This window comes from Chiloscyllium plagiosum, unplaced genomic scaffold (assembly GCF_037043375.1).
Source record: "Chiloscyllium plagiosum isolate Xiang-an unplaced genomic scaffold, Cpla_swu_hap1 HiC_scaffold_25, whole genome shotgun sequence".
Lineage (NCBI taxonomy): Eukaryota > Metazoa > Chordata > Chondrichthyes > Orectolobiformes > Hemiscylliidae > Chiloscyllium > Chiloscyllium plagiosum.
In genome coordinates, this window is record NW_028270163.1 from 45,923,246 (window position 1) to 45,937,199 (window position 13,954).

A 13,954-nucleotide genomic window follows, 5' to 3' on the forward strand; every position below is an offset into this window, starting at 1 on the left:
AGAAATGTTTGGAGAGATTGGCAATGATGATGAGCATTTCGCTAAGCTCATCCTGATGCCTCCACTTCTCGCCTTCAAACAATCGCGAAACCCTAAACAGACCATCGTTCACAACAGACTACCCAGAACTTCAGGACAACAGTGACTGCAATACCACAGAGCCCTGGCCATGGCAACCATGTCAGATCATCAAGAAACATACTACAATCACACGTGGGAACACCACCCACCATGTACATGGCAGACTTGGTCAATGTTGTTGATCTCATATGCTGCAGGCAAGGATGCTCCGAGGCATGATATATTGGTGAGACCATGCAGACACTACGACAATGGATGAATGGACATCACACAACAATTGCCAGACAGGTATGTTCCCTCTTAGTTGGGGAACACTTCAGTGGTCAAGGATATTCAGTCTCCGATATTAGGGTAAGTGTCCTCCAAGGCAGTCTTTGAGATATGCAACAGTGCAGAATCGCCAAGCAGAAACTGATAGCTAAATTCCATATCCATGAAGACAATCTGAATTGTGATCTTGGGTCCATATCATGCGATATATGACTCCAACACACTGTTCTGTATCCGTTACATTTTCCTTACTGTCCTGTTTTGACACCATCACCTTGATAAATTGTTATGATCTCTCACCTTAATTACTTTGTATAGTTTTGGATTACTTGTTACTTTGGTTAGATCCTTGACGGCTACTCTCATACAATCATATTATTCCAATCATTTGGTTTCTCTCCAGCACCACCTTTCTTTTTTTAAATTATCTCTCTGCCTCATTTAATTGGATTATAGGTCATCCCTTCACTTGTTATTCAGCTGCTGACACTTTACTCACACCATCTGACACTTCTGGTTACCTGCAGAGACTTATTATTCGACACTCCACTCTCATCATTTGTATGATCTTTTGATCTCTCTACCATTGATCTGCCTGCCTATAAATTTTGTATCTGTGTGCATCTCTCTCACTTCACCTGACAAAAGGGCTATGCTCAGAAAGTTGTGATTTCAAATAAACCTGCTGCACTATAACCATGTGTCATGGTGATATGGGCTAAGCGTAGGGAGGTGGGACTAGTTTAATTTGGGATTATGGTTGGCATTGACTGCTTGGATCGTAGGGACTATTACTGTATGGTAGGTCTCTATGATTTATGACTCAATTATCAGCTAGGATACCTTGCATGCCTTGTTAAAAAGCCATATCTAGTTCAAAAGTTCAATACGTTAGTAAGTATTTTTGGGGTGCTGCTCTGCTCCTCTGACATTAGAATCCTTAGGAGAGGTTAATTCAAACATTCCAAAGGTCTGACGTATCCTTATATAATGATATTCATTCTAATAGAAGTCAATCTTTTGTTATATGTTTGCTTCCACAGATGCCTTCCGTAAGATGTTAACCTGTATGTGTATGTTAGCAATTCCGTGGTTCAGTAGTTATTTTTGACTTTTGTACATTCTGTGGAAAAGTCCTATTTTCTTACAAAGGTTGCACTGGTTTGATAAAGCTGGACATTGTGACTGCTTATATAGTTTTTAAAAACCAAACCCGAGCCATCAGCATATTTTAGTACATAGAACATAGAACAATACAGCACAGAACAGGCCCTTCGGCCCACGATGTTGTGCCGAACATTTGTCCTAGCTTAAGCACACATCTATGTACCTATCCAATTGCCGCTTAAAGGTCGCCAATGATTCTGACTCTGCCACTCCCACAGGCAGCGCATTCCATGCCCCCACCACTCTCTGGGTAAAGAATCTACCCCTGACATCCCCTCTATACCTTCCACCCTTCACCTTAAATTTATGTCCCCTTGTAACACTCTGTTGTACCCAGGGAAAAAGTTTCTGACTGTCTACTCTATCTATTCCTCTGATCATCTTATAAACCTCTATCAAGTCACCCCTCATCCTTCGCCATTCCAATGAGAAAAGGCATAGCACTCTCAACCTATCCTCATACCTATTCTCCATTCCAGGCAACATCCTGGTAAATCTTCTCTGCACCCTCTCCAAAGCTTCCACATCTTTCCTAAAGTGAGGCGACCAGAACTGCACACAGTACTCCAAATGTGGTCTAACCAAGGTCCTGTACAGCTACAACATCACTTCACGACTCTTGAATTCAATCCCTCTGCTAATGAACGCTAATACACCAAGGCCTTCTTACAAGCTCTATCCACCTGAGTGGCAACTTTCAAAGATAGTGGAGCAAGAAATTTTAGGCTGTGCATTTTTTTGCCACTAGAGGTGTTTCAATCCCATTTTTGCAAAAGCTGAGTTACAGGTCAGCTTAATTTGAGTATCATGTAATGTTGTTTTGAGAGTGTGCAAAACTGCTCATGAACAGGGTGAGAAAGAATGAGATGCTTATCTTCTTCCAATCTGTGGAATATGAATTTCTTTCAGCAACAGCTCTGAGTTCTGGAAATGAGGAAGTTGGAACCAAGTGCCACTTACATCCCGTGATATCCCAAACTGACATTTTCACATGTGCACCTAGGTGTATGTGCATACTACTCTCCCTCACCTCCAGGAGGTTTTTGAGATCTGTATCAGAAAGGTTTTTGACTTCCTTTCATTTTTCAGTGTGCCATATTCTTCTGGTTTGGTTACTCTGAGTGGTTACTTGACTTCTTTTGGTCAGAATTTTTCAAAATTTTATGTGGAGTAATAATAGAAAGCAGTCTGAGCTCAAATGGGTGATCCAAGTACTGTTAATCTTTTCATCCTTTTGTTGTGTAATCAGCTATTGATATGTGTGGACTGAACTGACTTTTTAAAGGTTAACTCTCATTTATATCTACTCTAATAAATTAAACTAATGTACCACAAGATATGCATGAATATTTATGCCGATGAATATACCACATAGCTGACTAAGCAAATTGACTCAAAATCATTATCCATACTTTCAAATTCCTCCACAATCTTCCCTCAGTTCTTTCAACCATATATCCCTGCTCATATAGTATACTTCCACTTCTAAGCACCTCATCGTCTCTTTAGGTAGATTACTTCTGTGATTTAGCATCTGTACTATTATTCATTCTCTTATGAATCCAAAAACTGTCTACTGTTTGTTCATTATTAAGTACATAGAGATTGTATTTAAAGTAGAAATAGAAATTGATGTGAAATTTCCAAATATTTAAATGTCTTTCCTAATTCCTCTACAGGCTCAAAAGAAAATTGTTGCCATGGAAGTTGAATTGCAAGCACTAGCACAGTCAGCTGCTCTATTTGAAGTTTCTGTTCCTGATTGTAAACAGTTAAAAGCCTGCCGCAAAGAAATAGTATTATTGAAAGATCTGTGGGACATGGTTATCCTTGTAAGTTTTGATAATTATTCAACTTCAGATTTACAATTTTAAACATGATATAATTGGACAGACTGATCATTAGTAAGCGCAATTTCTTCATGACGATGTAGAGGTAGATGAATATTTTCAATGTAGATGCTCTGTCAAAGAATTTAACTGAGTGGCTTTTGGAGTAGAACATCAATCATATGCACAAAGTTGGTGCCTTGTGCTGGGCCTTACTAAGATGAGGACAAGAGATATAGTATCACTTGGGCCCATGTTTTCATCAGCACTTCATTCTTTGGCTGCCCAGTTTTCTATTAATGTAAGAGTGAAGAAACAGATAATATAGTGTGCGAAATAAATAAGTGGCTATTAATGGCAGTTACTCTTTGTTGAATATAATGTTTGAGGATAAGATTTCATTGATAAAGAACACAAAATAGCAAATAACACTGCAGAAATTGTCCTATACCTTGCCCATTTAAACAACCAATATCCAAGATTGATGGAAGTCAAGTATGAATTCGCCCCCAAAAGTAGCCAAATTATCAAAGATTATTCAATTGCAGGGGTAACCTATTAGAGAAGTCACCCTCATAGTTGGATCAGTAAGAATCCATGAGGACCTACCTCTCTAATCAGAGATAGGTTCACTCTTGTGCTTGCTCATAATGTACCTATCAGAAACAAACAAATGAGGGAAGTCTGTGATTGGAAGAACAGTAAGAAGCTGAGTGATGGAAGTGAACAAATCAAGAAGGACTACAGTAATTCAGGCTACAGTAATAGAGATCTATAGAACAGAAAAAGGCCTTTAGCCCATTGAGTCTCTGCCAATCAAAGTCAAGCGCATAAACTATTCTAAAGTATTTTCCAGCATTTGGCTCATTGACTTGTATAAATTGGCATAGCAAAAATGCATCTAAATAGTTCTTAAATGCTTCTTATGAGGGTTTGTGCCTCTACCACACTTACAGCCAGTAAGTTCCAGATTCCCACCACCCTCTCGGTGAAAAGAAAATTCTCACATCCTGTCTAAATTTCCTGTCCCTTACCTTAAATCACTGACCCCAGTCATTGATCCTTCACCAAGGGGAGAGGTTTCTTCTCGTCTGCTTATCTATGACACACATTATTTTGTACATCTCAGTCATGTCCCCCCCCTCCCCCATTCAGTTTCATTTGCGTCAAGGAAAATCTATCCAATCTCTCTTTACAACTGAAACTTATCCTTCCAGGTGGTTCCTTGTTCTTCCAGGTGGTAAATGGTTTGGGATTGGAAGGTGTTTTAAGAGTAGTCATGAAGAATTGTTGCACTGTATGTTATAAGTGATGCCACTGATGACAAGGGCAGCAGATGCGTATGAACACCAGTATCTGCAAGTTCCAGTCCAGTACGCTGGTTTTCCTCAGATATATATTCCTATTCCTTCACTATCAATCAGTTAAGATCCTGGAGCTCCCTTCCTAACAGCAATGTGAGTGTACCCATATCACATGAACTGCAACAATTCAAGAAAGCACCATATCATCACCTTCTCAAGGTTATTTAGGGATAGGCAGTAAATGCTGGCCTAGATAGCAATGGGCACATCTTGTTTTTGAATATAAAAGCAAAAATCAGTGCCTAGGACTCTGATGACTGGTCAGCAGGCAAAGTATGACAGAGGCACACCGGTAATGTCATAGGTGGATTGCCAAGGATGTTCCAGTCTCAGATCATTTACATAGCTTGGGTATAAAAATGGTACAGGCCTAAATCCTGCTAGGGACCTGCAAAACATTTGGCAAGCAATGTGGAAATTTTAGATCAAGAGCTTGGGAACTGTGGAGGAGGGATGTATTTGGATTTGTGAGCTTTTTGCCTCAGATTCTCCATGAGATCCACTGTGCCTCGGTGATATTGAGAGTGAATGTATAAGGTATGGGACAAAGTGCCAATTAAGCAGCTGTTTTATTTGAGGTAATATCAAGGTTTTTTTGAGTGATGTTGAAATTGAAGCAATTTAGACAAATGAAAAGTATCTGATCTACAAGACTTGTGCCTTGTAGATGGTGGACAGGTATTGCCACAGAATCCCAAGCCTTTAACCATTTCATATAGATACAGCATTTATATGGCTGGTACAGTAAAGTTTCAGATCAATGGCAACCCCAGGACATTGATAGTGGGGATTCAATAATGGTAATACCATTGAGTGTCAAGGGGGCTGGTGAAATTCTCTCGTTGGAGATGGTGACTACCTTGTAGCTGTGTGTTACACATGTTATTTGTCATTTATTTGCTCAAAACTGAATATTGCCCAGTCCTGCTGCACATGGGCACAGACTGCTTCATATCTGAGAAATGATGGTGCAAGTGGACCTGGCTAAGGTAGCCATCAACTAGTCCAGGCAGTGGGCTGTGGAGTAGGTCATAGTTCCCAACTGCCTTCCTCATTTTTGAGATTAATCCACAACCAGATGTCTTTGAAGGGGGAGCATACATTGTCTACCAGTATTAAAATAACTCCACAGAGGTCAGTATCCCATCACCAAGTCACCCTTTATTTACATGTGGAGAGTCCTTGATGCTGATTCAGCTTCCTCAGAGCCAGCTCTCAGATAGAACAAAACCTCTGACACTCCTGTTTATCTTTTTCTTTTCAAGCCTGACATATTCAGTACTAGAATCATTGAATATATATTTTTAATTTAGAACTATAACATTCTTATCAATTAATGCTGCTACACTCCTTGCTCTTTTTCCTTCTCTGTCATTCCTGAACAACACTCCTGCTTGTCTGTCAGCCAGGGCTCCTTGATTGGACCAGATTAACAGCCTAATTTGGGGAACTCATATTCAATGAGGTCTACCTGGTTGACCTCATTACAATCACAAGTATCTTCAAAGTTTTGAAGGAGAGCTGGGTATCATGGGGGCTGGATTGCATTATTTCCTCATAACACTATTTTGATTTAGTTCCTTTCCTTGGTTCCTTTTGATCTTTTGTTATTATCTCATTGCTGCTGGGCAGTGTTTGTAATTTGTTAATTGGCAAATTCCGTAATTTGGTGATGGATTTATTTATCTTTATAAATAAAGAAACAATGGTCTTATAAGGGCTTTTGTGGTGCAATTGTAGTGTCCATACCTCTGGGCTAGTAAGTTCAAGCTTGCGTCTCATTTCCCTGGAGGTGCAAATTAACATGTTCAAAATGGTGGATAAAGATAATTAAACAAAATCGCATGAGAACTCTTATGTTGCAGTGAAAATATGATTTATCTGCACATTATCAATAGTTCAGCAGTTCAGCTTCATTGAAAGCTGTAAGATCCAGAGTTAACAGTTCGAATGTATGACTCTCACAAAGGTCAACTGTCTGTTTTTTTGGCCAAACCTTCTCAAAACCTAACTTTAACTTTTACTAAGTTTATTTAGTACAGCTATTTTTCTCTCTGAAAGATGTAACAAATACATTCCTATTTTCACAAATTACCTCCATTATACAGGTTAGCCTAACCATTGAAGATTGGAAGACCACCAAATGGAAAAACATTAGTGTGGAGAACATGGATGCAGATTGTAAGAAGTTTGTGAAAGACTTGAGAAGTATGGATAAAGAGATAAGGGCATGGGATGTTTATTCTGGTCTAGACAACTTAATAAAGAACACAATGACTTCATTGAAAGCTGTAAGTGAATTGCAGAACCCAGCTATAAGGGAACGTCACTGGCAACAACTCATGCAGGCAACAAAGGTACCAAACATTGGGGCATATTTTGTTTATTTAAATAAAAATGCAGAAAGTGTGGCCTACAATTTCCGGTCACACATTTCTCACTTGAGTCATTTAGAGCACTGGATATCCTGAGATGCAATCTGACAGTTTTGTACACTCCTGTCTTATTTTTCTGCTCTTTAGCTTTGGTGATTTGAAAACAGAATCAAGCTGAATATGATTACAAAATTTAATCATTCTTATTTGGCATTAATAACCTTATTTTAGGAAGTGGATGAGGCCTTTAGAATACTTTTCAATTCATTCCAAATATTAACTGAGGCTTTTCAATGGCATAAAGTAAGAAATTTCTAGAGTAAACCTTTGAACTCCTAATGTCCTTTATTGCTGAAGTTCTAAATGGGGAGGAATCTCAGCACTGCCAACACCCAGTTGTAATCCTGCATGCACTATGTGTGTAAATTTGACTCTGCCCTGTTGAGTTCCAGGACTTTTGAGACCAGTCTGTAGTTAAATTGTATGAGAAAATCTGAAGTGTTGTTTGATGTTCTCATCTGCTGTGCCTTTGGCTAAAAAGAGGAAAAGTTCAGCTGAGCTTCTGTTCCATTTTTTCACATTTGGTGGTTCCACTGAGAAAAATATGTTGGAAGGATAAGATTACAATTTCAATCAGGTAGAAGAGGACACTTGCAACTGAAAAAGTACATCACTGTACTCAATGTATTGAGAAATGGAAGGGAAATTGATTTTTGAAAGGAAGAGTAATTTGATTTTAAGAAGTGTAGAGAAAATATGAAATTATTTACTTCCTTTCATTGTTTTGTAGGTCAATTTTGTGATGTCAGACGAAACAACTCTCGCAGATTTATTGAGTCTGCAATTGCATAACTTTGAAGATGAAGTACGCAACATTGTCGATAAATCTGTGAAAGAGTCTGGAATGGAAAAGGTATTTAATGCATTAATTAGCTGGAAAAAGAAAATCCCTTGAATACTTAGAACTTTCCATTTTCAACAGTATGCTCATCATGCAATAAGGGTAGATTTTTGGAATTTGCACGTTCAACAGATAGAAAATCCAATAGAATTCAGTCGCATTTCCCTGTGAATTCTTAAATTATGCATCTGGTCAAAGTTTTACATTGGGAATGCTGATTTTTAATAACTATTTTTATAATTAACTATTGCATAAAGGTAACTCTCCCAAAATTGATCTGGACATGATCTGTGAGAAAACAGTGCCCATTTATCTGCAACATCAGGAGCACAGATCAACATTTCTATGGCCATCAGTGAGACATCAGAATGTTGTGTTGCCTCCCTGGTGCCAGAGTGAAGGATGTCTAGGAGCAGGTGCAAATATTCTGAAAGAGGAGAGTGACAGGCAGGAGGTCATTGTGCGTTTTGTTACCAATGACATATGTAGAAAAAGGGATGAGGTTCTGTAGAGAATATAGGAAATTTAGCAGGAGATTAAAAAGTAGGACCTCAAGGGTTGGAAATTCCAGATTACTCCACATACTAATGAGAAATAGAATAGGAGAATAGAGCAGATGAATGCATGGCTGAGCTGCTGGTACATGGGGCAAGGATTCACATTTTTGGACTATTGTGATTTCTTCTGAAGTAGAAGTTACTTGTATAAGAAGGAAGTATTGCATTTGAATTGGGAGGAGACCAATATCCTGCTGGGGAGATTTAGAGTCATAGAGTCATAGTATCATACAGTGTGGAAATAAACACTTTGGTCCAACTCGTCCATGCTGACCAGATTTCTTAAATTAATCTAGTCCTCTTTGCCAGTATTTAGCCCATTGCCCTCTAAACCCTTCCTATTCATGAAAGATGCCTTTTAAATGTTGTAATTGTACCAGCTTCCACCACTTCCTCTGGCAGCTCATTCCATACAAGTACTACCCTCTGCATGAAAATGTTGCTCCTCAAGTCCCTTTTATACCTTTCCCCTCTCATCTTAAACCTATGCCCTCTAGTTTTGGACTCTTCTACCCTGGGAAAAAGACCTTGGTTATTCACTTTATTCATGCCCCTGATGAATAATGTCACCTTTCAGCCACCAATGCTCCGAGGAATGATCCCCAGCTTCTCCCTATAGCTCAAATCCTTCAGTCCCAGCAACATCTTGTAAATCTTTTCTGTGCCCAAACTGATTGTAAAACCTAGGATGGTGTGTTGTTCTCTTGTTGCCAGGGTCAAGGATATCTTGGGGTGGGTACAAATATTCTGAAAGGGGAGGGTGACCAGCAGGAGGTTAGAGTGCATGTTGGTACCAATGACATAAGTAGAGAAAGGGATGAGGTTATGAAGAGAATACAGGAAATTACGCAGGAGCTTAAAAATTAAGAACTCAAGGGTTGGAAATTCTGGATTACTCCCCCTTGCAATGTGCTAGTGAGAAATGGAATAGGAGAATCGGGCAGATGAATGTGTGGCTGAGTTGCTGGGGCAGGGATTCACATTTTTAGACTATTGGGATTTCTTCTGAAATAGAAGGTACTTGTGTAAGAAGGAAGGGTTGCACCTTTGGTTCTTTGAAGATCTCCGTTTACAAATTTATGACTGCTTTTTTTTTTGAGGAGGGCTATCTGGCCTCATTTCCATTTCCCCTTTTGCTTATCCCTCCTAAGTTCCAAGTATTCTTAGATGTTCAGTTCTCAATTTAGTGACCCTATACACAAGTACATATGCTCTATACATCTCTGTAATGGCAAATAAATTACACTCATTCACCTCAATTTGTGTCTTTAAATCAACAACCTTTTTGCAAATCTAATCTGCATTTAAATGGAGTTTCTTTAATTCTGCCTTTTAATAATATTCTCTATTCTGATCCCATTTGATACTTTGCTTCATCTGGATTTTATTTGTGCTTGCTATATTTCTACTTCCTATTAACAGTTTTGCTTCACTCTGAGCTTCTTCTTTGCTTCCTTCCCTGTACCAATTTAGTTTAAATCCTTCGTAACTGCATTATTAAATCCCGTTGTGAGGATGTTAGATACATTTTGTACAGATCCCATCTGCCACAGAATTATGCCCAATGCCTCTGAAATCTGTCACCCTTCCTCTTGCTTATACTAGTTCTCCAGCTGCAAATTCAGTTACTCAGTTCTCTTATTCCTATGCTCACTCTTATGGGACTGGGAGAATTTCTGAGATTACTGCTTTTGAGGTACTGCCATTCAATCTTCCTAGCTATCTGAAGTGCGTTTTCAGGACCTCATCCCTCTTTCTACTAAAGTCATTGGTACCAATGTTAACGATGATCTCTGACAGTTCTCCTGCCCCCGAAGACTGTCCTGCATTCCATGATAGTCTTTAACCTAGCACTAGAGAGGCAACATATAATCTTGGTGTCATGTCTGTGGCCACAGAAATGCCGACATGATCCTTTAACTAAAGAATTCCCTATCAATACTGCTCTGCCTCTTTCTTCCTCCCTTCCAGCACAGCCATGATGTAACTGATTTTGCTCTACTCCACTCCTCCAAGAAATGGTCTCCCTCACCATTATCTGAAATATAAACCAATTACCTGAATAAACAAGATCTTCTCAGGGGACTCCTTACTACTTGCCTGGCTCTCTTAATCTTCCTGGCGGTCACATTCCTCCATGATCTTAAGCAGAGATGTGACCATTTTCTCGAATGTGCTAGTCAAGTAACTCTCAGCCTTGCAGATCATCACAGTGCCTCCAACCTCCGCATGAGTTCTAACAGCCGCCCACTTCATTACCATGCTATTGCTTGGTCTGTGTGTACTGAAGTTATTATGTGTGCATATTTTATTAAAATTAAACATCAAAAATTACAAATTTAAAAGGATAAATTGATTAACTTTAACAAAACAAATGTTTAATTCTGTATTTTACAGGTGTTAGGTCAGCTCGATAACATTTGGAGTGCCATGGAATTTGAACATGAAGTTCATGGCAGGACAGGAATTATGTTATTAAAAGGAAGTGATGAACTAGTAGAGACATTGGAGGACAATCAAGTTCAGTTGCAAAACTTAATAACTTCTAAATATATTGCATATTTCCTCAAAGAGGTCTCAAGCTGGCAACAAAAGTTGTCTACAGCAGATGCAGTCATTTCAATATGGTTTGAAGTTCAGAGAACTTGGGTTCATCTTGAGAGCATTTTTATTGGTTCTGAAGACATCCGTATGCAGCTGCCTGAGGACAGCAAGCGTTTTGAAGTGATTGATGTTGACTTTAAAGTATGTAGTTTTCACAGCAAAAATGTAAAAACAGTCATTGTTTGATTCGTCAGTTATTGTTCTAAATGGATCATTTAAAGGGAGAGGGTGGCATAGTGATACTGTCACTGGTCTAATGACTCAGAAGACTAAATTCAATTCCTTTGGGGATATGGATTCAAATCTGACCATAGCAGCTGTTGGAATATTAATAGAATTTGGAATTAAAAGCTAGTTTTTGGTGATCATTAATTTGTTTTTTTGTTGATAAACCTATCTGGTTCAGTGCAGGTATTTGGTGAAGGAAATCTGAAATCCTTACATTGTCTGGCTACATCTGACTCCCAATTCATTATTGACTCTTTATTGCCAATAACAAGCCATTCATTTCAATCTGGGTTGGGCAACAAATACTAGCATTGACAGTGTTGATGACATCTCATCTAAGAAAAAGGTGACAATATTCCAAAAGCTTGCAATCACAAAATGAATGTTGTCATTTCAATCGTATTAACATTGAAAATGACGGCATATCTCTTTTACTCAAGGGAAGTTCTTATTGGATGCCAACTAATTAATCTGAATTGTAAAGTTTCCTATGCTCCTCTTCCTTTAGCTATAGGCAGTCCCCTAGTTGTGAAGAGGTTCTGTTCTTGAGTATACTTACAGGTCAATTTGTATGCAAGCCAGATCAGAATGCAGGGCAGTATAAATGGGAGGCGATAGCCTAGTGGTTTCATTGTTAGCTGAATTTCTGGATTAATAGTCTAAGATTCTGGGGACCAGAAAGATGGTGGAATTTGAATTCAATAAAAGTAAAATCTGGAATTAAGTATCTCATGATGACCATAAATACATTGTCAATTGTTGGAGAAATCCATCTGGCTCACTAGGGAAGGAGATCTGCTGCCCTCACCTGGTCTGGCCCACATGTGATTCCAGATCCACAGCAATGTGGTTGACTTTCAACTGCACTCTGAAATGGCCTAGCAAGTCACTCAGTTGTATCAATTGGGCAGCATGGTGTCTCAGTGGATAACACTACTTCCTTAGAGAACCAGTGATCTGGGTTTGATTCTAGCCTTGAACGACTGCCTGTGTGGAATCTGCACATTCTCCCCATGTGTGCATGGGTTTCCTCCCAAAATCCGACGATATGCAGGTTAGGTGGGTATGGGTGCCATGCTAAATTGCCCATAGTGTCGAGGGATGTAAAGGCTAGGTGGATTAGCCATGGGAAATGCAGGGTTAGGGTGGTGGACCTGGGTGAAATGGTCTTCAGAGAGGCGGTGTGGACTTGTTGGGTTGAATAGCCTGCTTTAACACTGTCAGGAATCTATGATTTTATGAATTGCTACAAAGTCTGAACAAAGAGATGAAACTGATGGACGAGTTGGCATTGGCCTAGGCACCGGAAAAGACAATGGCAGAAATATCTATGTTGACTCTGTAAAGTCTTTCTTACTAATGTCTGGGGGTTAGTACCAAAATTGGGAGAGTTGTCCCACAGACGAGAGAAGAAACAGACTGACACAGTCATTCTCATAGACAATGTCCCAGACAAGGCGATCACCACCCGGGATGTGTCCTGTCCCACTGGCCGGACAGACTCAGCAGAGGTGGCAGCACAGTTGTATACAGTCAAGAGGAAGTTGCCCTGAGAGTCCTTAATATTCACTCCAGACCCCATGAGGTGGATGAGCCATGCAATCCTGCAATTATGTTTAAATGAGGATCGCCAGAAGTATGCCACAATTAATACCCATAAGGGTTTGTACCAATGTATGAGACTGAATTTGGGGTATCATCAGCCTATGCCATTTTTCAGGGGATGATGGAGAACATTTTACAAGGATCTGTCCCACATTGCCATTTACCTGGGTGATGTACTAATAAGGGAAGACCAATAAATTGTAATGAGAGAACTTGGACGTATTTCTTAGACATTTCTCCCAGGTGTGCGTACATTTTATAAAGGAAAAATGTGTGTTCCAGATACCCTAAGTGACCTACTTTGGCTACAGAGTTGACAAGACCAGGTTACATCCATTGGAAGATAAAGTGAGGTCGATCAAAGATGTCCTGACTTGCACCTCTGTGCTGGAGCTTAGGTCTTTCTTTGGAATGGTGAATTATTCTGAAAGGTTCATATATAACCTGGCTTCAGCCTGCCACCCTTACATCTGTCTTGAAAAAGGGTCAACCTTGGAAATAGTCTTGTAACCAAGGTGTAACTTTTAGGGAAGTGAAGAAGCAGCAATCAATGTCTGAAGAGTTGGCATACTATAATCCCAAGTAAGATCTGGTACTGACATACGATGCCTCCCTGTATGATACCAGTGTAGTGTTGGCTCACGGATGGCTCAATGGAAAGGAATGTCTAATTGCATATGCTTCCCAGCTCATTGGGAGTACCAGTATGCCCAGATAAAGAAGGAAGGTTTAGCGGTCATCTTTGGTGTGAGAAAGTTCCACCAATGCCTTCATAGATGTAAATTCGAAATAGTAATGGACCACAAACCCATGCTGAGGCTCCTCAATCAGGACAGGGCCATACCATCAATAACTACAGGTCAAATTCAACAGTGGGCTCATTCTAAGTGCGTACAATTACAAGCTGGAATATTATTCAGGATGCCAAGTAGCAAATGCGGAAGCCTTGAGCCGTCTCCTGCTGCTGGCAGAG

At 39.6% G+C, this 13,954-nt stretch overlaps 1 protein-coding gene across 1 annotated transcript in view; it reads left to right on the plus strand.

Moving 5' to 3' along the window:
• The window catches only part of LOC122562216 (dynein axonemal heavy chain 17-like), a 471,020-nt gene that overhangs the window by 156,838 nt on the left and 300,228 nt on the right, over positions 1-13,954 (plus strand). The window contains exons 24-27 of the mRNA XM_088000362.1: positions 3,198-3,350; positions 6,820-7,068; positions 7,877-7,999; positions 10,942-11,289. Of these exons, the coding sequence (XP_087856488.1) occupies positions 3,198-3,350; positions 6,820-7,068; positions 7,877-7,999; positions 10,942-11,289 (873 nt within the window). The remainder of the gene's footprint in view (positions 1-3,197; positions 3,351-6,819; positions 7,069-7,876; positions 8,000-10,941; positions 11,290-13,954) is intronic.